At 36.9% G+C, this 23,437-nt stretch overlaps 6 protein-coding genes across 6 annotated transcripts in view; 2 read left to right on the forward strand and 4 right to left on the reverse strand.

The window, feature by feature from the left end:
• LOC104746543 (salicylate/benzoate carboxyl methyltransferase-like) overlaps nt 1-1,850 on the forward strand; it is a 4,318-nt gene extending 2,468 nt beyond the window's left edge. Inside the window, exons 2-5 of the mRNA XM_010468049.2 lie at nt 54-192; nt 579-971; nt 1,070-1,321; nt 1,416-1,850. Coding sequence (XP_010466351.1) covers nt 54-192; nt 579-971; nt 1,070-1,321; nt 1,416-1,775 — 1,144 coding nt within the window. The 3' untranslated portion in view covers nt 1,776-1,850. The remainder of the gene's footprint in view (nt 1-53; nt 193-578; nt 972-1,069; nt 1,322-1,415) is intronic.
• Nucleotides 4,446-6,496, reverse strand: LOC104746544. Its single transcript, XM_010468050.2, has 2 exons — nt 6,251-6,496; nt 4,446-5,725 (listed from the first exon to the last, which is right to left on the reverse strand). The coding sequence occupies exons 1-2, from the start codon at nt 6,444-6,446 to the stop codon at nt 4,644-4,646; spliced, it is 1,278 nt and encodes a 425-aa protein (XP_010466352.1). The 5' UTR covers nt 6,447-6,496; the 3' UTR covers nt 4,446-4,643.
• On the reverse strand, nt 8,558-10,367 carry LOC109129223. Its single transcript, XM_019236968.1, has one exon. It carries the CDS (start codon nt 9,880-9,882, stop codon nt 8,578-8,580), a length of 1,305 nt encoding a protein of 434 aa, XP_019092513.1. The 5' UTR covers nt 9,883-10,367; the 3' UTR covers nt 8,558-8,577.
• Nucleotides 11,032-14,319, reverse strand: LOC104746545 (cell wall integrity protein scw1). Its single transcript, XM_010468051.1, has 9 exons — nt 14,074-14,319; nt 13,734-13,913; nt 13,566-13,641; nt 13,291-13,420; nt 13,083-13,197; nt 12,700-12,791; nt 12,512-12,581; nt 12,339-12,421; nt 11,032-12,240 (listed from the first exon to the last, which is right to left on the reverse strand). The coding sequence occupies exons 1-9, from the start codon at nt 14,242-14,244 to the stop codon at nt 12,138-12,140; spliced, it is 1,020 nt and encodes a 339-aa protein (XP_010466353.1). The 5' UTR covers nt 14,245-14,319; the 3' UTR covers nt 11,032-12,137.
• LOC104746546 (mitogen-activated protein kinase kinase 5) lies at nt 15,597-17,200 on the forward strand. The gene has a single exon (XM_010468052.2). The coding sequence runs from the start codon at nt 15,778-15,780 to the stop codon at nt 16,813-16,815; it is 1,038 nt and encodes a 345-aa protein (XP_010466354.1). The 5' UTR covers nt 15,597-15,777; the 3' UTR covers nt 16,816-17,200.
• On the reverse strand, nt 17,727-21,768 carry LOC104746547 (4-coumarate--CoA ligase 4-like). Its single transcript, XM_010468053.1, has 5 exons — nt 20,621-21,768; nt 18,586-18,781; nt 18,284-18,497; nt 18,103-18,205; nt 17,727-18,012 (listed from the first exon to the last, which is right to left on the reverse strand). The coding sequence occupies exons 1-5, from the start codon at nt 21,686-21,688 to the stop codon at nt 17,893-17,895; spliced, it is 1,701 nt and encodes a 566-aa protein (XP_010466355.1). The 5' UTR covers nt 21,689-21,768; the 3' UTR covers nt 17,727-17,892.

A 23,437-nucleotide genomic window follows, 5' to 3' on the forward strand; every position in this document is an offset into this window, starting at 1 on the left:
AGATGAGAGCATATATTTATATATGTATTTGTCTATACATGCAATCGATGCAGGTATACTGGGACTGGGAAGAGTGAAAATGAAATGCATAACGACGATGAAGAGACAAGAAGTAAATACCCATTTGTGAGTATTTTAAGTATGAGTGGAGGAGATGGAGATAATAGTTACTCCTCCAATTCTCTTCTTCAGGTTCTTTTCATCTTCTATATATTTCTTTTTTTCTTTCGTAAGGCTTATTCATACACAAACGAATACTTCAATATTTACATATATATACTCTGTACTCAAACTATTTACACTTCAATACACTTGTACGCGCGCTAATTTCGTTATCTATGCTTACATATGATACCAAATATTTTACAAAGTGTCACGGCACCGCAAGAGGAAGCTCTTTTCTTACTTCACCATTTATTTTTACGTGTGGGATCCTAACAAAATCACTCATTATTCATTTGAATCATTTCTAGATAATTAGTATGACATTGGTTTGGGCCATTCCGAGTTATATAGAGAAAAAAAAAGATTTTTTAATTAATTTGTCTCTTTGACTGTTTTTTTTTTTTTTTTTTCAGAGAAGAGTTTTATCAATGACCAAGCCAATCCTGGTTAAAAACACCAAAGAAATGATGACAAACTTGGACTTTCCTAAATGTATTAAAGTAGCCGATTTGGGCTGTTCTTCAGGACAAAACACGTTCTTGGTGATATCTGAGATCGTTAACACAATCAATTTGTTATGTCAAGAATGGAACCAAAACCCACCAGAGATAGATTGTTGTCTGAACGATCTCCCTGGTAATGATTTCAACACGACGTTCACGTTCATAACTTTCTTCAACGATAAGCTCACAAGCAAAATACCATGCTTTGTCTCTGGAGTCCCTGGTTCCTTTTACTCAAGGCTCTTCCCATGCAAGAGTCTCCATTTCATTCATTCAAATTACAGTATTCATTTCCTCTCTAAGGTCTTTATAAGGAATTTGTTATAACTTTCCACTTATAGAAAAATAATTTCAATCATAATACTACACAGATTATGACACTGAAAATGTTGACTTGTAAGGTTCCCGACGGACTGGAGAAGAAGAGAGTCTACATAACAAGTTCAAGTCCTCTAAGTGAATACAAGGCTTACTTGAATCAATTCCAAAGAGATTTTACGACGTTTCTAAGGATGCGCTCTGAAGAGATGGTATCTAATGGACGCATGGTTCTCACATTAATCGGCAGAAAGACTCTTGAGGATCCACTCTATAGAGATTGTTGTCATTGGTTGACATTGTTATCCAATGCTCTGTGCGACATGGTCTTCGAGGTATTAGATATTCACATTTATTGAAATAATTTTAAAATATATACACAAATTAAATGGTATCAGTAATTCAGTTTTGTCGTGATCTTTTTTATAGGGTCTTGTGAGTGCATCAAAGGCGAATTCGTTCAACATGCCGTTTTATGATCCCAACGAAGAAGAAGTGAAAGAAATTATTACAAATGAAGGATCGTTCAAAATAAACGACTTGGAGACACATGCTTTTGATCTCGGCCATAGTGACGAAAATTTTAGCTTCCAATCACATATAGCTCAAGCAGGGAAAAAAGAAGCTAATTGCATAAGAGCAGTGACGGAAACGATGCTCGTAGCTCACTTTGGAGATGCCATTAATATCGATACATTGTTTGAGAAATATGCGCATCATGTGTCGCAGCATGCTAGCTGCAAGAACAAAACGTCTGTCAGTCTAGTCATTTCATTGATCCGGAATTGAATTTTATTATGTAGTCTATATTCGAGTCGAAACAGTTCTACGGATCAAGAGAAAATAAATTTCTTAATTAATGAATAATCTTCAGAAAATTTCGCTTTAAATTACAATTAATCATGTTGACAAAAAAAAAAAAAAAATTACAATTAATCATTTCCAATCTACTCGCGAATTCTAGAATTTTGTCTTAGAAGGGTTTGACCCATAATCAAAAGATTTGATTTGAGCATCGCTCTAGAACATCAATATTTTTTATCTTAAAAAAACACTTATGTATCCTATTCTCACCTTCGCATTTTTGGCTGTTTATGTTATCCTAACCTTCTTTCTTCTTCCCCTCATAAACTTGCTCCTCGTTCTACTGCTTGTGTTTTTCTTGGTTATCCCTCTAACCATCGTGGTTACAGGTGCTTAGATCTCTCTACTCACAAGATCATTCTCTCTCGGCATGTCATTTTTAATGAAGCCGTGTTCCCTTTCTCCACACTCAAACACACGGCTCAAACACCTCCACCGGTGTCGTCGGTCCCTTTGCCTCCGATAACACAGTCTATCCCCACAGTTCCTTTGCGTACACCTTATGTTCCTCCCACTGTTCCTCTCGCTTTACCTCCTCAAAATCCTCCTCCACAAACTCATACCATGACCACTCGCAGCAAAAGTGGCATCACTAAGCCTATCACGCGGCTTAACCTTAATGTCAATGCTATTTCTCCCATTCCTTCCTCTCACGTACAGGCCGCTAAGGATCCATTTTGGAATCCTGCCATGGATGAGGAATATTTTGCTCAAATTAAGAATGGTACTTGGAACCTTGTTCCACGACCTCCTAACACTAACGTGATTCGTTGTTTGTGGTTGTTTAAGCATAAATTTCATGCAGATGGGAGTCTGGCTCGCTACAAGGCATGTTTGGTAGCTAACGGCAAATCGCAAGAACTTGGTGTCGATTGTGATGAGACGTTTAGCCCCGTTGTCAAACCCGCTACCATTCGCTCGGTTCTTCACGTCACCGTCACCAAGGATTGGCCTCTTCGTCAACTAGACGTCAAGAATGCATTTCTCAACGGTGAACTCGACGAAATCGTGTACATGCATCAACCTCCCGACTATGTTGATCCACTTAAGCCAGATCATGTTTGCTTGCTCCGCAAGTCACTATATGGCCTCAAACAGGCTCCTCGTGCTTGGAACACACGCTTTGCCAATTATGCTAAGAAGATTGGATTCAAGCAAAGTGTATCCGACCCTTCACTCTTTGTGCTCAAACGTGGTTCTGACCTTGCTTATCTGCTCCTATATGTTGACGACATTGGTCTCACTGCTTCCTCGACCTCTCTCCTTGACATGATCATTTCATCTCTTCATAAGGAGTTTGAAATGACTGATCTTGGTCACCTTCATCACTTCCTTGGTATCACGTTCATCCGTAACAGCACCGGTCTGTTTCTCCATCAACGCAACTATGCCGCAGATATCATTGCTCGCGCTGGGATGAGTAATTGCAAACCATGTCTCACCCCGTTTGATACGCAAGGCAAGCTCGCTGCTGATGAAGGTCCCTCCGTCGAAGATCCGACTCTGTATCGTAGTCTTGCCGGTGCCCTTCAGTACTTGACGTTCACACGCCCCGACATATCATTCGCAGTCCAGCAAGTCTGCCTCTTCATGCATGATCCTCGTGAGCCTCATTTCACCGCCTTGAAGCGTATTTTTCGTTATCTGCAGGGAACTTTGAGTCACGGTCTCCATTTCTATAAAAACTCTGCCAAGTCTTTAACTGCCTACTCTGACGCCGAGTACCTCGCTCCGATCTCAGACTCCGCTCTTACTGCTTACACGGAAGCTGATTGGGCCGGCTGTCTCACTACTCGCCGCTCTACCTCTCGGTTTTGCATATTTCTCGGTGATAATCTGATTTCATGGTTGTCGAAACGGCAACCAACGGTCTCTTGTTCAAGTGCTGAAGCTGAATACAAAGGGGTCGCTAATGTCGTCTCCGAAGCTACTTGGTTACGTAATCTATTCCTTGAACTCCACATTCCTCTCAATCGTGCTACTGTGGTATATTGTGACAATATCAGTGCTGTATATCTCGCTTCCAATCCTGTCAAGCATCAACGGACTAAGCATATTGAGATAGACATTCACTTCGTTCGTGAGAAGGTCGCTCTTGGTCAGATACGTGTCCTGCACGTTCCGTCTGCACATCAATACGCTGATATCTTTACTAAAGGCTTACCTTCGCCGTTGTTTCTAGATTTTTGGTCCAGCCTGAGCATTCATCCTCCTCATGCTCCGGCTGTGGGGGAGTGATAGAATAGATATGGAAATATTCTTATTATTGATGTGTATAGAATATTCTCAATGTACCTAACCCTAGGATGTACACTATATATATTGGTGATATATGAGACATGCCTCCTTACGGAGTTTATTCTTACAAGTTTCAATGAAACAAGATTATAATTATTATCAAAAAACTATTTTAATATGTGTGAAAATTTAGAAAAGGGTCAATAAAGATTTGAACGAGTATTGTATTTCATAAAATGATGTCGTTTTTAATTTCTTGACAACGAATATGGAAATGAATGAAAAATGTCTAGTAAAATACGTTTATAAAGAGAAAGCAAAAGAACACAAAAGAATAGAAATAACTTTTTTTTCAACCATTGGGCCACAACAGGCCGGCCCATTAGCCTAATCCCTACATTCGTAGAGAGCGAGACTCGATCCCGGATATGATGGTGCCTTGTGAATTAAGGACTTACCTTTGGCCACTGCACTAAGTTCATTTCACATAATAGAAATAACTTTATTCGTACTAAAAATAGGGAAATAAATGTTACGTTCAAGTTTTAAACCAAATCATATAGTAGAATAATACTTTATGTGCCACCATTCATATATACAGAATAGAGAGCATAATTTTATTGTATCAGATAATTTGTAGACTACTTTATTCGTACAACGATTGTGGCAACACCTGCATATGTTGCGAGTAAGACGATTATTGGGAAGAACGTTAACATCTAGTTCACGGAATATGAATTCTCCCCTAGGCATCATATACATGTCCTCTGTAACTCCAAGTAAACATTGAATATGCAATGTGGCGTTGCACTCATTGCAAGTATAAATTCCATTCTTTGAATCAGCTTCTTTTTCACAAACATCACACACATGCTTACCACTTGCGTATATATCATAAGCAAATATAAGAAAATGTGGATCATGCTTGTACCTCAATTTAGTTGGCAAGGTGGCGCAACCAAAACACAAAACAAAAGTACATTCTCCACAATTTAGACGCATACCTCCCAATTTTTGGCAAATCCAACAGTATTGCAAAGTATCAGGGTTAAATGTAAGATACAACGGGTGTGGATGATGCGGGTTATCCAATGCCTCATTTATAGAAGCGCAACACACATCTAACATGAAATCACATTCGCTTTCACAACACAAGTATCCAAAACCATTGCTTCTACGATCACAAACTTCACATGTGAACCAACCGTCTTGATGATCCACTTGTAAACTAAGGGGATGGGGATGTATCGCATGTTGTTTCTTACGAGGAAGATGTGCACATTCTTGATGGAGAACAAAATCACATTGCATACAATTGTAAATAAAACCATCACATATAGGAAGTGTGCATGCTTGACAACATTTGTTCTCGTCAAATGTTCTATCAGTCACCACATTAAGTCTCATATGATGGTTTTGATGACTGAAATGTTGTATGATTCCGTCACTTATCTCATTAAACGACTTAACATCTTCTTCATATGCATCTTCTGGTGTTTCCTCAAGTTCTTTTCCATCCCATACATCTTTCCGTGTTGCACATTTAGAATGAACCCCATAGCTGCAACCCTTCAAGCAAGAATACCTTCCATAATCTATGTCTACCTTTCCACGACACACTCCACACCACCATTTTCCTGGAGTAGGTGAAGAAGTGAAAGAGAGGCGGTGTTCATGACGCGATATTTTTATGACTTGTGGCAAGTAGATACAATCTATGTGGGTTAGAAAATCACATTGAGTACATGAATACATCAAAGACCTGTGGTCACTCAACGCACAAACATCACAAATCAATGAGCCTTTTCTAGGAAAGTAGAAGAGGGTATGTTTATGCTTTTTTGGGTGGTCTATTGAAAGGAGTGGTGGATTTCTCAAACAAGGTTGACATATAATAAAATCACATAAAGAGCAACTGTAAATCGAAGCACTAAAATTTGAACAAAAGCATAGCTTAACATTACCACTCCATTCAGGATAATGAACAAATCGAAGATAATGTTTAGGATGATATGGGTGCTTTAATACCGGCTTGATACATTCTTTGTGAAAGCCAATGACATGTAATGATGAAAATTTGCAAAGACATTCTTTGCAAGAATAAAATGGGGTGTCAATTATGGGATTCTTGCAAATCCCGCATGAGAAGGTTTCGTATGTACCCTCTATTTTGTTGCACCAATCTAATGGACGGAAGTGAGGTGAGGATAGTTGTGAAGACTTGTCGTACTCGGCGTCAGAATGAATTGATGACTCTCCGAAATGTATCAATTGAAACTCCTCTTCATTGTTGGTATATCGTGCGAAAGGGCAAAAGGGAAGGGGAGAAGCATATAGCTGTTTTGACGCACAATCCATAGTTGAAAAGGAAACAAAACCGAAATTAAATTTATAATGGAAAAATGCTTTGAGACTTTTGGTACGCCCTACAATTAATGTTTATAATATATATAGAGTTTTTTGGTAACAACAAATACAAACATTTGGTTCTTTGTGATATATTCTAATACTTCTCACCGAGAATACTTACTTACGCAATATTCTACTTTAAATGTGTTTCCCTTGTCATTTCTATCAAGTTTCTAACATTACTTGCCGGAAGAAAAAGGTTACTGTATATGTACTCTATTTGTTGTTCTTTTCCATATTCCATTTCTATTGTTAAGCTGAAAAACATTACTTTATTGATCAAAAATGCAAAAGAGAAGTCTTGCTTGATGAGAAAACGAAGACTTTGTCTTGACATGTTAGCTTTTCTCTTAACACTTTAACCTTTCGATAATTCATTTTTACTAGCTATTGATAGTTAATTTTATTTTATATCCGTTGATCTCCTCTCAATAATTAAAAAGAAGAAAAAATTTGGTATATCAATCAAACTCTAATAACAACCTTTAAAAAAATTTCTAGGACATGATCTGCGTGTGGCGCCATCAGATTATATAAATGCAACCCCTGATCTTCTTCGAGATGTTGCTGAAGATATTATCAACCATATTAACACTGATAACATATAGAAGATATTTTATATTTTTCATTTCTACAATAAAGATATACACGTGGATTTGGACTTTGTGGGTAGTGCATTAAACAATGTTTAATCTAAGTTAACTTGTCCTGTATTTTACCAATCTCTGGATCAAAACTACTAATTTAATTTCATTTCAGTTTAGTTACATCTAGAAATATATGTTTATTCAGAAGTCATAACTTTTGCCCCCAAAAAAAAAAAAAAAAGTCGTAACTATACTTTCTTAGTTTCTTTGTTCATGACATGTTCCAAAACAATGTGAGACAGAAAATTTGTGTACGAGGGTGACAATAATTTTTTCTATCGTAAAAATAGTAAAAATATTTATGAATAAATAAAAATATCATAAAAAGTATATGTTTTAGAAAAGTACCAAAGACTCTTTCATATTTGTAACCGTGTTATTAATGTTTTGCGTGGCACAATATTAAGTACATTTTTCAATTAAAAAATATATCAACGAGATATATATACCATTAAACCGAGTCATTTTTCAATATTCATTATAGAGAAACATTTTTTAGTGGTTACGGTCACAATGAAAAAGAAATTAAAAATAATACTTTAAAAATCTATAAACCAATAATTGAGATATATTCTTTTTTGATCTACCAATATTCGAGCAAAATCATCAAAACATTTGATGTAAATTTAAAATGTACAAAAATTTATATAAAAAAAAATAGATTCGAATTTTAACTTAAATTTCAATATATAATTGTGAATGAAGAAAAAAGGAGGAAACATAGTATAGACTAAGGATAAAATACAAATAATTAGTTTGAACTCATTTTAATGAACATGTTCTATTCTAATAGTTTTATTTGTTACGAGTTTAATAAGAGTCAATTTCTATTTTTGTGAGAGGGTCAATTTAGAGTTAATTGAAATAATCTTAAATTTTCCATGGAAGAACACTACCAACAAAGATGAAATGGATGGATAGGCTTGGATTCTACCTCGTCGAGTATGGGTCTCCACGACCACGAGGTATATATGATGTGAGGGTTCTATTTCTAATGGAAGTAACGTATGGAAAGGAAGCAAAATCATCATGCAATGTCACATCTCGCTTGAGAAGTAGAAAAGAGCTATTGCCCCGCAGATTTCAACAAGGCCAAACTTCTTAAGTAATTAGTGGTATCATCTCACTAGGGATAAGAATAACGATACTATTGATGTGTCCCCATTATTCTCTGTTCACCAGATCACATTGGATGTGTTTTGCGCCCCTCAGTATATTATTTTCTATATACCTACTTGAAGTAAGATTTGTCATCATTTCATTTATTACTATGGCTATTGAGACTTGGGAGCCCTCTCGTGCAATAAGATATTACACAATATTAAATATGGTTCAATCATCCTTAAATAGTTCATATATGATTCAAATAAACATTTGTTATGAAGTAGAAAAAAAAAAAGAGAAGGAAAATAAAAACACATTGAACAATATTACTAACAATAATATTGTAGACAACCAAAAGAGCACAATATGATTTCTCTAGCACATATTTTGTATACTATTTTTTCTTCACAACGATTATGGCAACTCATGCATATATTACGAGTAAAACGATTATTGAGAATAATATTGACGTTCTCTTCACAATATTTGAATGTTCCACCAGGCATGAGATGCATATCTTTACCATGAAAACATTCATGATGCAGTGTGACGTTGCAATTATTGCACACATAAATTCCGTATCTAGAACATGCTTCTTTTTCACAAACATCACACCAATACTGACCGCTAGCATTTTTATCGTAAGTAAAAATGAGAAAATGCTCATCGTGCTTATACCTTAATTTATTGGGTAAAGTAGCACACCTAAAACACAAAACAAAACCACATTCTCCGCAGTTTAGTTGATGACTTTGAGGTACTTGGCAAATTGAACATATTTGTTTAGTTTGTGGTTTAGCTGTGAAAAACAAGGGATGTGGATGACACTGATGATCCAATGGCTCACGTATGGACGCGCAACATACTTCTAACTCATACTTACACTTCCTTTCCAAACAAAAGTACTTGAAACCGTTGCTTTCACGATAACAAGCTTTACATTTGAACCAACTGTTTTGGTAATCCACTTGTAAACTAAGGGGATGAGGATGCGTCGGGTGTTGTTTCCTGAGAGGAAGTTGTGCACAGTCTTGATGGAGAATAAAATCACATTGCATGCAGCTGTAAATAATTTCATCACATATAGCAAGTGTGCATGCTTGACAACGTTTGTTCTCGTCAAATTTTCTATTGGTCTCATCGTCGAGTTTCATATGATGATTTTGATGACTGAAATGTTGTATGATTCCATCACTTATCTCATCGAACGACTTGATATCTTCATATGGATCTTCTGTTTGCCCTTCAAGTTCTTTTCCATCCCATACATCCTCTCGTGTTGCACATTTAGAATGAACACCATAACTGCAACCTTTGACGCAAGAATATCTTCCATAATTTGTGTCTATCTTTCCACGACACACTCCACAAAACCATTTTTCAGGAGTTAGTGAAGAAGTGAAAGAAAGGCGGTGTTGGTGACGTGATATTCTCACGATGGATGGCAGGTACACGCAATCTTTATGGGCCTTAAAATCACAGTTACGACATGAATACATCAAAGACCTATGATCCAAAGCACAAACGTCACAAAGGAAGGAACCTTTTATAGAAAAGTAGAAGAGGGAATGCTCATGCCTTTTTGGATGGTCTATTGCAAGGAGCGGTGGCTTTCTCGTACAACCTCGACACATAGTAAAATCGCATATAGAGCAGTCGTAAACCCAATATTGAAGAGATAAACATCATTTGCAAATTTTAGTTAAAAAAAATTATCAAGAAATCGGAGAGAATGTTTAGGATGATATGGGTACATCGATAGTGGTTCGATACACTCTCTGTGGAAGCCAATAGTAGTAGATGATTGTGAAATGTTGTAGAAACATTCTTTGTAATTGCAGGAATAAAATGGGGCACCGACAAACGTATTCGTGCAAATCTTGCATGTGATATTGTCATAGGTACCGTCATTGTTACAATCTAAGGGAATGATGTGTGATGAAGATGATAATGATGACTTGTCGTATTTAGCATCTGAAAGATATGGTAACTCTCCGAATTGTGTCCACGAAACTCGTCTTCTTTGTTTATAAATTGTGCGCCAGGGCAAAGGAGAAGAGGAGTTGCATATTGTTGCCTTGATACAGAATCCATGGCTCAAACGAAACACCAAATTTGTTTTGATAGAGTTGTTGTTGTTGTTGTTACGCCTACGTAATAATTAAAATCCATTAATATATGGTTTGGAAACGAATGCAAAATTTGCTTGCTTGTAATACATTCTAAATATTCTCACCCTTTTGCAAATTTTGTTAACTTTTTAATATGTTACTTCTCGACTAGGAAAAGGCTAGAGAATGTAATATTATTTAGTCTTTTACAATACAACTCTACTGGTCAATGGTCAAGAATATAATAAAACGAAGTCTTGCTTGATGAGAGAAAACCAATATGTTTCAACTTTTAAGTTTCCTCCAATATACTTCAACTATGTATGTAGTAATCTCCCGTATGAGGAGGGAAAAGCTCTGAAAAAGCTACACAGGGCCCATATTTAAAAACGGCCTAGTGGGCTGATTACGTCTGAATTATCCTTTTCGATTTCTTCTCAAATCTCTCTTGTTTTTTTCCTTTCGATAAACAAAAAAAATAAACGGAGGAGATGGCATTGAACGCGGCGGTTCCGTCCTGGAGAGCGGAAAGTTTGAGACTCGCCGATCCTAATAATGCTTAAGCAATTATTTATGGATTCTTCTTGGGTTGTCTCTTGTTTTTACTATGACCTAACCTTTCTTTACTGCAAATTAAACATGGTTCTACTTCAGAGAATAAAACATTAAACAAGCTTAAAAACAACGTTCTTTACGAAAATGGAGGACAAACTTGCTCATTTTAAAGAAAAGCACAAAAAGAAGAGTCACTAAATTCGCTTCGGACTTCACATCCAGAGTCAAGTAGGCCAAAGCCGTACAGTAACATCAGTTAGACAAGAGATAGTTGCATTGGATCAGTAGACTCCATTGAAACATGCTAGGCTCTTAGGAACTCCTGGCTCTGTTCCTGGACGTCGGAAGATGATCTTACCTCAACTTTGTAGGTGAACCACTTCTCTATTCGAGAGCCTTGGCTTTCTCTTTACTGATTGTCCCTGCATAAGGCCACGCCAGAGCTGGGAATGTCTATATGTTTGCTAAACTATAAACCTACAATGTAATGGCGTGCCTATCTTCAAATTTTAAATTAGCTGTCAACTCAACAACTGACAAAATGGATGCGCTTTGTTCATGAGCCAAAGTAAGAACAGAGCTGATTGACATGGGAAATGCTGAATGACACCGATGTGACAGATCATGAGAGCAACATTCCATGTCCATGCAGTGAAACGAAGTTGATGAAAGGCCTCTGGAAGTTATCATGTTATGATCTAATGTAATGTTATGTTATATCAAGCTAACAGAGCAAATGGAGTTTCATTAGAATAAATCGATCATCATGAGAGCAACACTCCATGTCCATGCAGTGAAACGAAGTTGATGAGAGGCCTCTGGATGTTATCATGGTTATGATCTAATGTAATGTTATGTTATTTCCTAGCTAACATAGCAATTGGAGTTTCATCGGGATGAATCGATTAGAATGATGAAAATGAATCCCACAAAGTGATGTGTTAAAGCCGTAATAAGATAAATAAATGGCAAACCAAACTCCTACAGAATCAAAACAATCATCAAAAACCACACTGCGAATGCATGTAGCAAAGCTAATAGGAACTGAAACATGTTATGTTGATGAGGTCACACTATATGCATCCATCACATGACAAAGAAGCAATGCTAATGCTTAAAAAATGTCGAGAATGAAAATGGATGCAATGCGGACTGCCTGCAACATGCATCCTATTCGTGCAGTTGTTGCGAGATAAAGAAGAGAGTACGTCCCCCTTCAAGGCCTACTGATATGTCAGAGCTCCTTGGGCTCCATTTGCATTCGGAGAAGGATAGAAAGAATAGCCGCCACCTTCCTTTCTCTTCCCATACGGATTCTTTGAATATGTATCATTGGGTTAAGAAGAAACAAAGAGAAAAGAAAAAAAGAACTGGGCATATTGGAATATAAAAACAAGTAGAGAGAATGAGTATGTAAAGGATATTGGATCCTCATGCCAACTGAACCAGAACTTGGAATAACAGCACCTTGCAAATTACGGTGAACATTTGTCGCACTATTGACATCCTGCAAGTCCAAATAGAACAATTTAACAATATGCAAGAAGAATATTGCCTGGCACGTATACACACAAATGGTGAAGGTTTCAGAATTAACCTCAAATTCAATAAAGCAAACTGTATGCCTTTCTTGTCTCAGAATCTTCATTTGTTTGAAACCAGGTTGCCTGCAAAATGAAAGTACAGCTTACCACATAACTCTTAACAACACACGGATACAAACGAGGAAAATTATCTCAAGGAAATCAATGGACAGGAGTGTCACTAAAGCAAAAAGATACTCACGCGCTCAAGAGGCTTCTCAATTCTTCTTCGTTTATATTCTCCCCAAGATTACCAATAAATAGGGTATTGCAAGGTGGATTATCCTTAATATTCTGCAATTGAAAAAACAAAAATAAACAGCATGAGACGTATATCAGTTAGATATACATCAAACTGGGAACACAATTTTATCAAACAATCAGAAACTTCAGTACACAATGCATTTAAATTAGGCCACAACTATTGTTCCACAAAACAATCGCCAGAGAGTATAGCATGTGATCTAATCAGAATGAACTTCGAGTTTGGTAAATATTAGGCAAGGATAGGCGAGTACAACATGGATCCCGGGTAGATTATAGCAAAAACTATAAATAAAATGAATGAAAAAAGAGCAACTTTACCTGGACAGGCACATATGAACTAGGATCTGCTATAGGTGCGGGCGCAGGCATTGGTACAGGGGGAGCATGATAACCTGCATAGGGATCATATGGTGGAGGTGCAGGTGCCATATACCTGAACCAAATTATATCTTGTTGTCAACTAAGCAATTTAACAGAGTGTAACCAAATACCAAATACAAATACGAAAGAGAAGCAAAGGCCTCACCCATGAGGAGGTCCCCACACTGGAGGAGGTGGAGGGTGGAAAGGAGATGGACTATACACAGAATGTGTGCAGTCACCTCCAGTTCGTAGGCGCTTACTTTGATCATAAGCATTTGACTCCCCAACTATTCCTACACAATAACAATCGAGTTCAAAGGTGAGAATATTACCAATGGGGGAGAGCGTAATGAGAATATGAGATCCTCATATAAATGCACAAAACTGAATCAAACATTGTTTCAGTAACATGACCGATGATGCTAAGATAGAGCTAACCTCTTTTAACAAAGAGATTCTTCTTGGCCATCTCTGTATGTATCACAGACTTCGAGTCAGCATCAAACACCATATGCTACATGCAAAAAAAAAAAAAAAAACAATATATGTCAGAAAGTGAAGACAAAGATGATTCGAGTCAATCAATGATAAGAAGCAGAGAGAGACCTGAAGAGTATCTTTGGCTGCCATTGCAAACTGAGCAGTGGAGAAAAGAGCAAACCCCATGGGCTTTTCTCCCTTGAAATTCACCTGAGAAGCCTCGTAACCAGGCAACCATCTTAAGAGATTCAGAAGTTCTCTCTCTTTTACATCATCAGGAAGCCCTGCAATGAAGATTGTTCGAAGCTGAAACAAACAGATTCAAAATCGTTTAAGATATCGCGTTTTCGCAAAATCAGAAAACTCCCAACTACATAACTGCTAAGAACTTTCTCGACAGCACATCACAAGAATCATCGATATGTAGAGAGAAAGAGAGAGGGAGAGGGAGAGAGAGAGTTGTAACCTCGTCATAAGGAGGACGATTATGGTTGTCAACTAAAACAGGAGGAGGAGGATGATGGTGATGAACGGGCGGGGGATGTGGTGGAGCAGCTGAGGAGACTGCGGCGGCAGGAGGCGGTGCCCCTGCCGGTGGCCATTGCTGGTGGTAAGGGTGGATTCCGGCGCCGGCCATGAGATCGAAACCCTAATTAACGAGAGAGAGAGAGAGAGAGAGATGATTGTTCTAAATATTTTTCTGCGGAAAGAAAAATCGACGACGGCGCTTTAGTGGGCAATCTTATTTTAAGTCACATGCTTCGCACGTGAACACTCTGTGCAACTTTAACTTCTTTTTTTTTTTTTGCTCTTAGTTGGCAAAAAACATTTCGGACTCGATTAGCCTTGCGAGTTTAGTTTTTCGTTTTACTTAGTTTTTACAAAAATTGTCGAATTTAACTGAAAAATATTTGGTTTGTTTTTTGGTTTAGTTTTTTAGTCAACTATTTTACCATCAATAAAAATCAAAACTTTTAATTTTTTTTTTTTAATTTGGTTTTGATTTAAGTAAATTCAGTTTAAGGCATATGAATTAATTACAAAAAACAATGAGATATTTTTTAAATACAACACAAATAAACGTTTTGGCCGTAGAGAGAACGATATTTCTTGGTTCCTCGATTCGAAAGTTGGGAGGAGACAAAGGCATATGGAGAGAAATGATGGCGACTGGAAGAGCTAGAGAGAAAAATCTGTCGACAACAACGTTTTAGTCTTTTTAGATGCGGAAAAATATGTCAATTAGAAAGAACATATATCACCAACGTCCAACGATAAGGTTTTTTTTAAAAAATCCTTTCACACACTCATTAAAATATGGACAACATAATCCAAAATCCAATTAATAAACCATATCGTAACCAGAGTTCTTTTCATTTTGTATGGTTGGTTACTTGCTACATTATTAATGCTTTTATGGCTATCAGCTACATTAAATCTGATTGACAACAACAAAAAGAACTGCATGAAATCTTTTTTTAATCTTGCTTTTAACAAGTCAGTCTCCGGACGAAGAGATGAACAAAAACATAGTTTATGATCATGGAGTTCGTCGGAGACAAAAGATGAAGAGTTTGGTGTGTGTGTGTGTAATGTTTTGTAATCAAGTTTACAAAAACATTACAAGAAAAAGTTTTTGTCTCCTCCCTCTCACTATTTTGTCTCTGTGTGTGTAAATGTTTTGACTTTTGAAGTTTTAAACCAAAAAAAAAAGATGTCATGATTTGTGAAGTGTGAACCTAATAATAATAAGGGAAATTAGCTATGGTTATCAACTTATCATTATGTATTAACCCAAACCCCCATGCCATATAATAGTAATAGACAAGACCAAGACCAAAAAAACAAAGAAAAAACATGGTTAACGTGTTACAACACAGAGCCACACAAGTGCTTCCAAAAACGCCGCGAGTGTCGCCCACACACATTCCTTGAGCGCGTTAGATACCTATTTCCTCGATATCGTTGTCTCTCCTCTTTTTCTTCACAATCTCTTCTCTTCTTCTAATGAAGCTTCTTCTTCCTTCTCCTCCTCTTGATTCTTCATTTTGATCCTTTCCAACGACGACGACGATTCAAACTACAAACCCTAGACGAAGACAAACTCATCATATACTAATAAACTTCCGATTCCTCTCTGCTAAAAAAACCAAAAAAAAAAAAAAAAGCAATGAAACCGATTCAATCGCCTCCTGAAGTAGCTTCTTCACCTATGAAGAACCGTTTACGCAAACGTCCTGACTTAAGCTTACCACTCCCACACCGCGACGTCGCTCTCGCCGTACCTCTCCCTCTCCCACCTCCCTCCTCTTCCTCCTCCGCTCCGGCTTCTTCATCCGCCATCTCAACAAACATCTCCGCCGCCAGAAGCTTATCCGAGCTAGAACGCGTAAACCGAATCGGAAGCGGAGCCGGAGGAACGGTTTACAAAGTAATCCACCGTCCTTCATCGCTCCCTTTCGCTCTCAAAGTGATTTACGGGAACCACGAAGACACCGTGAGACGCCAGATCTGTAGAGAGATCGAGATCTTACGAAGCGTTGATCACCCAAACGTTGTGAAATGTCACAACATGTTTGATCACAACGGCGAGATCCAGGTTTTGCTTGAGTTCATGGATCAAGGATCTCTCGAAGGAGCGCACGTGTGGCAAGAACAGGAGTTAGCTGATCTCTCTCATCAGGTTCTTAGTGGATTAGCTTACCTTCACCGACGTCACATCGTTCACCGTGATATCAAACCTTCGAATCTTCTTATAAACTCGGCTAAGAATGTGAAAATAGCTGATTTTGGAGTGAGTCGGATCTTGGCTCAAACCATGGATCCTTGTAACTCATCTGTTGGAACTATTGCTTATATGAGTCCTGAGAGGATCAACACTGATTTGAATCATGGCCGTTACGATGGTTACGCTGGAGATGTGTGGAGTTTAGGTGTTAGCATCTTGGAGTTTTACTTGGGGAGGTTTCCTTTTGCTGTGAGTAGACAAGGTGATTGGGCGAGTCTAATGTGTGCTATTTGTATGTCTCAGCCACCTGAAGCTCCGGCCACGGCGTCTCAGGAGTTTCGTAACTTTGTTTCTTGTTGCTTACAGAGTGATCCTCCTAAGAGATGGTCTGCTCAACAGCTTTTGCAGCATCCTTTTATACTTAAATCAACTGGTGGTCCTAATCTCCGTCAAATGTTGCCGCCGCCTCGTCCTCAATAATTTTTCTTGTTTTCACATATTTTCCTGACAATTTTTGCATGCCCCCCAAAGGAAGTTAATGCAAAGAGTAGAGAACAATGTGGTTTGTGTGAATTGGGGTATGGTTCATCAGGGAAGGAAACTCAAGTTTGTGTTTAGAGTTTTATTGAGTCTCTTTATTATGCTGTTAAGCTTGATTTTTGTCTTTTGGGTAATGGAAGAATGTTTTGGTAGAATTCTTATGGATTTTGCATGTGGTTATTGTTCATATCAGGAAGTAAATTGGACTATGGAGGATCGTCCATTTGTTAATTCTCTCATTAATAAAAGCTTCTTTTACTGCCCTTTATTTATGCTTCTTCTAGTTTCTGTCTTGTGAATCATAATAAAGACTACTGCTTTCTTTTTTGCTTTGCCATTTATACTCTTAATAATTGCAGGAATAGTTGAAAAGCTTGTTTAGTACCTTTTGATTGATCAAATATGATGATCTTTTTTACCAGTTTCCACTTTTGGTGTGATCGTAGTCTCTTCAATGTGTATGCAAATGCGATTATTCGTTTCATGAACTAATTGTAGTATCTTTGGGACTTTGTAACGTTCAACTTATATCAGTACAGATATGGGATCAGAAGATAAACCTCTGTAGCAAGCGCGACGTGGAACCTGTTTGGTAATCAATTGGTATCGACTTCCAACCACGTTAGACCTCTTCGCTGGGCCGCTTCCTTCTCTGCAGGTTATTTGCTGGTTAATTCACCTGAGTTCTTTATGCATTCAAGCTTGCAGAGGAGGCTAAGTTAAATGCGGCTCATAACATATGTCTACCCATCATAGTCCCTTCTCATTGTCGCTTTTTTTTGCGGGTATGTCTGCTCCTTAAATCTCTAGACTAATAGTTCTTAAGACTTAGGAGAATAGAGAGATGATGATTATAGGGAATGAATTGCTGTCTTTCGTGGTAGTTTAGCCATTAGGTTTCATGGATCTGTTGACTTTACAAGAGTGGTGTCTCGTAACCAAATCAAGTGTCAAACGCTTACTTCTTAGAGACATTAATGTTCGATTTTACACATATATTTGCAAACTCTCTTCAGTCTATTTAGAGCACTCAGTTTCCAATTTACTTCGGAGATCCTTCCTGAGAATCTTTCCTGAAACTGCTTTTGGAATAGCTTCTATGAAAAACACCATCTTGATTCGCTTGTAGTGAACCACCTATATAAACCATCACAGCATTGGTTTAAGACAATCGACAGTTTCCATCTTTGTGTGTTTGGCATTTAAAGACTGAAAGTGGATTATTACCTGTTTGTTTACATAACTCTTGACATCATCTTCAGTTAACTGAGACCCTTCCGATCTAACTACAAACGCTACTGGAACCTCATCAGCTACTTCGTCCTTCATTCTGCAAATTCAAATATCATTAGAAACAACAAACGCTATAGTTTCGAACTACAAGATTCGGTTTGTTTTTTTAGCTCACCCAACAACTGCTGCATCGTCAATATCAGGATGAGAAATAAGCAATGCTTCAAGCTCAGCCGGAGCCACTTGATAGCCTTTGAATTTGATCAGTTCCTTCAACCGGTCAACAATGAAGATCTCATCATCATCATCCACAAACCCAATATCTCCTGTGTGTAGCCACCCATCTTTATCAATGGTTCCTGATGTAGCTTCCGGATCATTCAAATAACCTACGAAGGTCGCACCAATATTTTTGTCCCTATCAAAGTATGTTAAACAAAAAGGGACACAACATGAGCGCATTTGACCGTTTTCTACCTTTCATAAGCTGATCGCCTCGGATGCAGATCTCGCCAGATTGGTTGCGCGGTAAGGAGATTCCGGTTATGGTATCAACAATTTTCATCTCGGCGTTTCTGATCACAGTCCCGCAGGCACCGGACTTGGTTTTGAAAGGGTTCTTTGCAAACGCTAATGACTTAGCCACCGTTCCTGACTCGGTCATTCCATAACCCTGAAATAATGTGTGTAATTTGAAGTCATTCCCAAAATCTAAAAACTACAACATTTGACAGACATTTTTCATTATAATAAGATCCCCACTGACCAAGACATGAACTGAGAGACGGCAGTCTGAAAACTGTAATTAAATTAATGTATGACAATGAGGTTCATGAGCATGTGCGATGTTGGTCGTGGTTATTGAATTAAATTAAATTATAAAGTATTTGGTAGTAATTGTTAACGTTTTCTTGTATGATCCCACAATTCTATAAATAAGTCAATACTTTTGTTGTTTCTTGTCAAATGAATATGTCAAACTACTTAGAGAAATAAACTATAAGATCGATTTGGATGGGTGATTCGTATAAAAAGGCGAGTAATGAATGTTTCCCCAATAATGGAACTAAAATTATGCTTTATTTATTAATTTTTTTTTTGGACGAAAGTGTGAATTCTTTATTTAAAAGCATTTTATCAATAATTGAATAGTGATAAAAAGAAGAAAAAAAGAAAAAAAGAAAAGAAAAAGCATTTATCAAAAAGGAATTTAAAAAACTCATGATATAAGACTAAAGCAACACAGCAAAGCCAAACCTTAAAGTAAAAGTGGAGAAGGTGTCCTCTAGGCATTGGGACCGAAGTGAGTTTCCCAGTATCGTGTGTGTGACCCAAACTCCATTTAAAAACGAATTATTGTATTCTGTGATATGCTTTTTTTTTTTTATAATTAGTTTATGAGATTTGTTTTCTTTCGTATAGTCTCATGCTGGCACTACTTTCTACTATATCATTTGTTTTGAATTGACATTCATACTATTCACATGAAAGTTTCTACAATTATTAAGTACTTTAATGAAATCGAACCAACCTTAGAATCCCTTTGTTATTGCGTTAGTTAAAAGCATGTTAGATAAATCTAGCCACCTACCTACATTTCAATTATTTTGCTATACCAGTAGCCCCGCATGCAAATAGGACGAAGCACATACTAAGCCATATTGTAGTACTCAGTTTAAACAAATTATATATGACTCTACTAACTAACCAAATAAGGTTTTAGTAGTATAAAAGTCTATCAGAAATGGCGAAAACCCAATAATGAATCAACCTTTCTATTTGGTCGTCTCAACGTGGAAGCTATACCTATTGGTTCTTTTAGCTTTTAAGAAAACAAAATATATAATATTGGTGGAATGATTTGGAATTCTCTTTCGGCAAAATATTAGTATTAATCGTTTACCTACCACAAGCCACTAAACTCTAATCTAAGTGATCGACTTGTATACTCAAGATCAGGACAACGATTTGTAATTAATCAATGTCTTGCATAAAATCATGTCTTCATTGCAAAAAGCCAAAATATTGTTGTTTTATTAAGTCAAATATCGGTACTTTAACATCGCAATTACCAATAAATATTGGAAATGTGGTGTCACGTAAGATGTAGACAATGACATAAATAGTTTTAAAGCTTAGATTAGGTGAACCACTAAATTCATTTTTCTTTCATATACTCATATTTTAGACCACGGAATTGTTAGTGTATCCCTACTCGAGTTACTACGAATCTTCACCTACTACCGCTAGTATTTGTACTAACTATCCTCGTATCTCTTACTACATAGATACGAAGATGACAAAACAGTTGACTCTCAAGTACCAGATGAAACATATATGTAGATCCAAATACTCACCCAAAAATTCTTAGATCATCTAAATTTCTAGTTATGTTTATAGGATTCTGTACGATTTGACTAGAGTCCATGTGTCCGATTACATTAAGACTTATGAAGAAACTAACAAAACTACAAAAGTAATTACGAAATTAGAGAGGAAATTAGAAACTGACCTGACCAAAAATGGCATTAGGAAACTTAAGGCCCACGGCGTCTTCAAGCTCCTTCTTTAGTGTAGCTGCACCTGATAACATCATCCTCACTGAGCTCAAGTCATATCTCTCAGTCTCCGGGGACTTAACGAACGCTAGAACCACCGGGGGAGCCACAGGAACCACCGTGACTTTGTACCTCTGAATCAGCTCCATTACCAGATTCAACTCGAACCTCGGCACGATCAGTAGCGCCGCACCGGTTCTCATCGCGGAAAGCATCAACGCGTCGAGAGCGTAAATGTGAAACATTGGGAGAAAACAGAGGATGACGTCACTGGCCGTGTAGTTGAGGTTAGGGTTTTCTCCGTCGACTTTCTGAGCAATGCTCGTAACTAAACCCTTGTGAGTAATCATCACTCCCTTTGGAAGTCCCGTTGTCCCGGAGGAATACGGCAACGCCACCGTGTCTTCCGGCGAGATCTCAGGTTTAGGAAGTTCTTTTTCGTCCGCTTGAGTCAGTTCCGTAAAACTCACGCAACCGTCGTCAGTCGATGAAACCACGTCGTCGTCACCGTCGTCAACGCAAACGATCATAACACCGTCGTTTTTAAGGTCCGTTAGTTTCTCGACGTAGCATTTCTTCGTGATGATCATCTTCGCGGCAGAGGCTTTCGCCTGTTTTGCGATCTCCAGCTGCGTATAGAACGGATTCGCGGTGGTGGAGACGGCACCGAGGTAAGCCACGGCAAGAAAAGACAGAGAAAACTCCAAAGAGTTCGGGAGAAGTAGCATCACGACGTCACCGTGGCGGATCCCGAGCCGATGCATCCCTGCGGCGATCCTCCTTGAATTGGTTTGTACATCGGCGTAGGTCAAGACACGTCCCGTAGCACCGTCGATGAGACAAGTGGAGGTGGAGTCACCGTCTCCGTCGCCGGAGAATTTCTGGAAGACGTAATCGGTGAGAGGGAGGTGGTTAGGGATGGAGATATCAGGAAGCTTAGATCGGAAAATGAAACCATGAGAAGGTTCTTCTTCTTGATCTGTCTTGTTTGTGAGAAAATGCATTTGTTGTTGGAGCACCATTTGTGTGGAGACTCTAATTCTTCTTTTTTTTTTACTTTGTTTGTGAGAAACTTTCTTTACTAAATGTAACGTATATGCTTATCTTTTTTATTTCCATTTGAATGGGTTTTTATAATGGTACGTTTGGTTTCTTTATTTAATCCATTGATAGTGATTTATTTCCATGATATACGATTTTCTTAATGATTTTGTCTTTAAATGAGCTATTGCTACGTAGTTGGTGAGAGTGGGCCAGTTTTTTTTTTTTTTTTCACCTTTCTTCATTACAAACAAATTTACAATTGTCATTATCTAAAATATAAGCATCTTATCTTATGTAATAAGCAAATTAATTTTTAACACTAATATATTTTTAATATATATGTAAATTAATCTGATATATCACAATCAAATAGAAATTTCATATTTAAAATAGTTATAAACTTGAAAATAATATTTGACAAATTTGAGTTCTTTTATTATATATGTTGGGGATAAAATCCAGGTATAAAACTCTGCATAGTTTATAATTCGACATGTAATATTCATAAACTACTTCGAAGAGCCATTAAGAAAATAGTCATAATATTTAGTTTTTTTTTGGGTCAACATATATACATATGATAAATCAGGATACTATGCGCATAGACGGTATGTGAGACGCGAGATATACATGACACGTCCATCTTCTTATGGCATATTACGGAAATGTAAACACGCACAACCTATTATAATGTGCTAAGCAAACCCTATTATATAGAACTTACATACTTTGTGTAATCAATATATAACATAGATAAAGTAATTTCTTATATCTATTACTAAAAACATTATTTGTCTCCGTATTTGTATATTTGTCGTATTTTCTAACATTTTTAATGTTTTTTGACGTTTGAATTTTAAAAATCCTAAAAACCATGAGCAATACCCAAACTCCAATATGAACACTTCATGTTATAAATGTTATAAACCTGACAATAAGTTCTGTACGAAAATTTTGTAGTTATAGAGTTGATTGTGACTTCCTCTTTGACGGATAATATTTTCTTGGTCAATCAATAATATTTGCATTTTTTTGCGTGTTTGTTTGGTACGTAGGATATATATTTTTTTGGTAGGATATTATTGTATCGCTGTTACGGACAATTTTAAAATACAGCAAAAGAAATAACTATACAATTAACAACAACGGTCAATAACGTAATTAAGGAAATTAATTATATATGAAAAAGTGAGAAATGCATACAATATATATAAGTATATAGTTTGGTTATAATAATGTACATCTTATATAAGAAAAATGCATTCAACCTTTAACCCATCCTTTTGATATCGCTTGAGACAAAACAAATTTTACATATTGACTATATATGAAGAGTTGTAGTAACTATTCATAAGCGTGAGAAGCGAATACCGCGTACTCGAAAACCAAACAAAACAAGAACTTGAAGCACAAAGTCATAAGTCATTGTAACCAAGTGGTTTAGAGCAAGTTTATTGGTAGTATATTAGTAGGGGGTTGTTAAATTTAATATGAATTAATTGTGTGTTTTTAAAAAAATAAGAACACATGATCTTTTAGATAAAATTTTCTTATTTATTGGTAGATTCTTATTTTGGGTATCTTATTTTTGAAAATATTATTTTTTAAAACTTTTAAATTTTAATTAGAATAGAAATAGTATAAATGTGTAAACATTTAAGATTTTATTAAATTAGAAAATAATGCATTTTAATTAATTTTCAAATATACAAAACATAATAAAAACA

Source organism: Camelina sativa, chromosome 15, assembly GCF_000633955.1.
Source record: "Camelina sativa cultivar DH55 chromosome 15, Cs, whole genome shotgun sequence".
Taxonomy (NCBI): domain Eukaryota; kingdom Viridiplantae; phylum Streptophyta; class Magnoliopsida; order Brassicales; family Brassicaceae; genus Camelina; species Camelina sativa.

What these genes read in the sequence shown, in the direction of transcription:
- LOC104746544 (XM_010468050.2), bottom strand. Translation starts at nt 6,446, where the DNA reads ATGGATTGTGCGTCAAAACAGCTATATGCTTCTCCCCTTCCCTTTTGC. An exon ending in TTGGTGCAACAAAATAGAGG is followed by an intron (nt 5,726 to 6,250) that starts GTACATACGAAA and finishes CACCTACTCCAG; the next exon opens with GAAAATGGTGGTGTGGAGTG.
- LOC109129223 (XM_019236968.1), bottom strand. Translation starts at nt 9,882, where the DNA reads ATGTGTCGAGGTTGTACGAGAAAGCCACCGCTCCTTGCAATAGACCAT.
- LOC104746545 (XM_010468051.1), bottom strand. Translation starts at nt 14,244, where the DNA reads ATGGCCGGCGCCGGAATCCACCCTTACCACCAGCAATGGCCACCGGCA. An exon ending in ATCGTCCTCCTTATGACGAG is followed by an intron (nt 13,914 to 14,073) that starts GTTACAACTCTC and finishes TGTTTGTTTCAG; the next exon opens with CTTCGAACAATCTTCATTGC. An exon ending in GTTCATATGTGCCTGTCCAG is followed by an intron (nt 12,792 to 13,082) that starts GTAAAGTTGCTC and finishes TTTCAATTGCAG; the next exon opens with AATATTAAGGATAATCCACC.
- LOC104746546 (XM_010468052.2), top strand. Translation starts at nt 15,778, where the DNA reads ATGAAACCGATTCAATCGCCTCCTGAAGTAGCTTCTTCACCTATGAAG.
- LOC104746547 (XM_010468053.1), bottom strand. Translation starts at nt 21,688, where the DNA reads ATGGTGCTCCAACAACAAATGCATTTTCTCACAAACAAGACAGATCAA. An exon ending in GACGATGCAGCAGTTGTTGG is followed by an intron (nt 18,206 to 18,283) that starts GTGAGCTAAAAA and finishes TTGAATTTGCAG; the next exon opens with AATGAAGGACGAAGTAGCTG. An exon ending in AGAGTTATGTAAACAAACAG is followed by an intron (nt 18,013 to 18,102) that starts GTAATAATCCAC and finishes TGGTTTATATAG; the next exon opens with GTGGTTCACTACAAGCGAAT.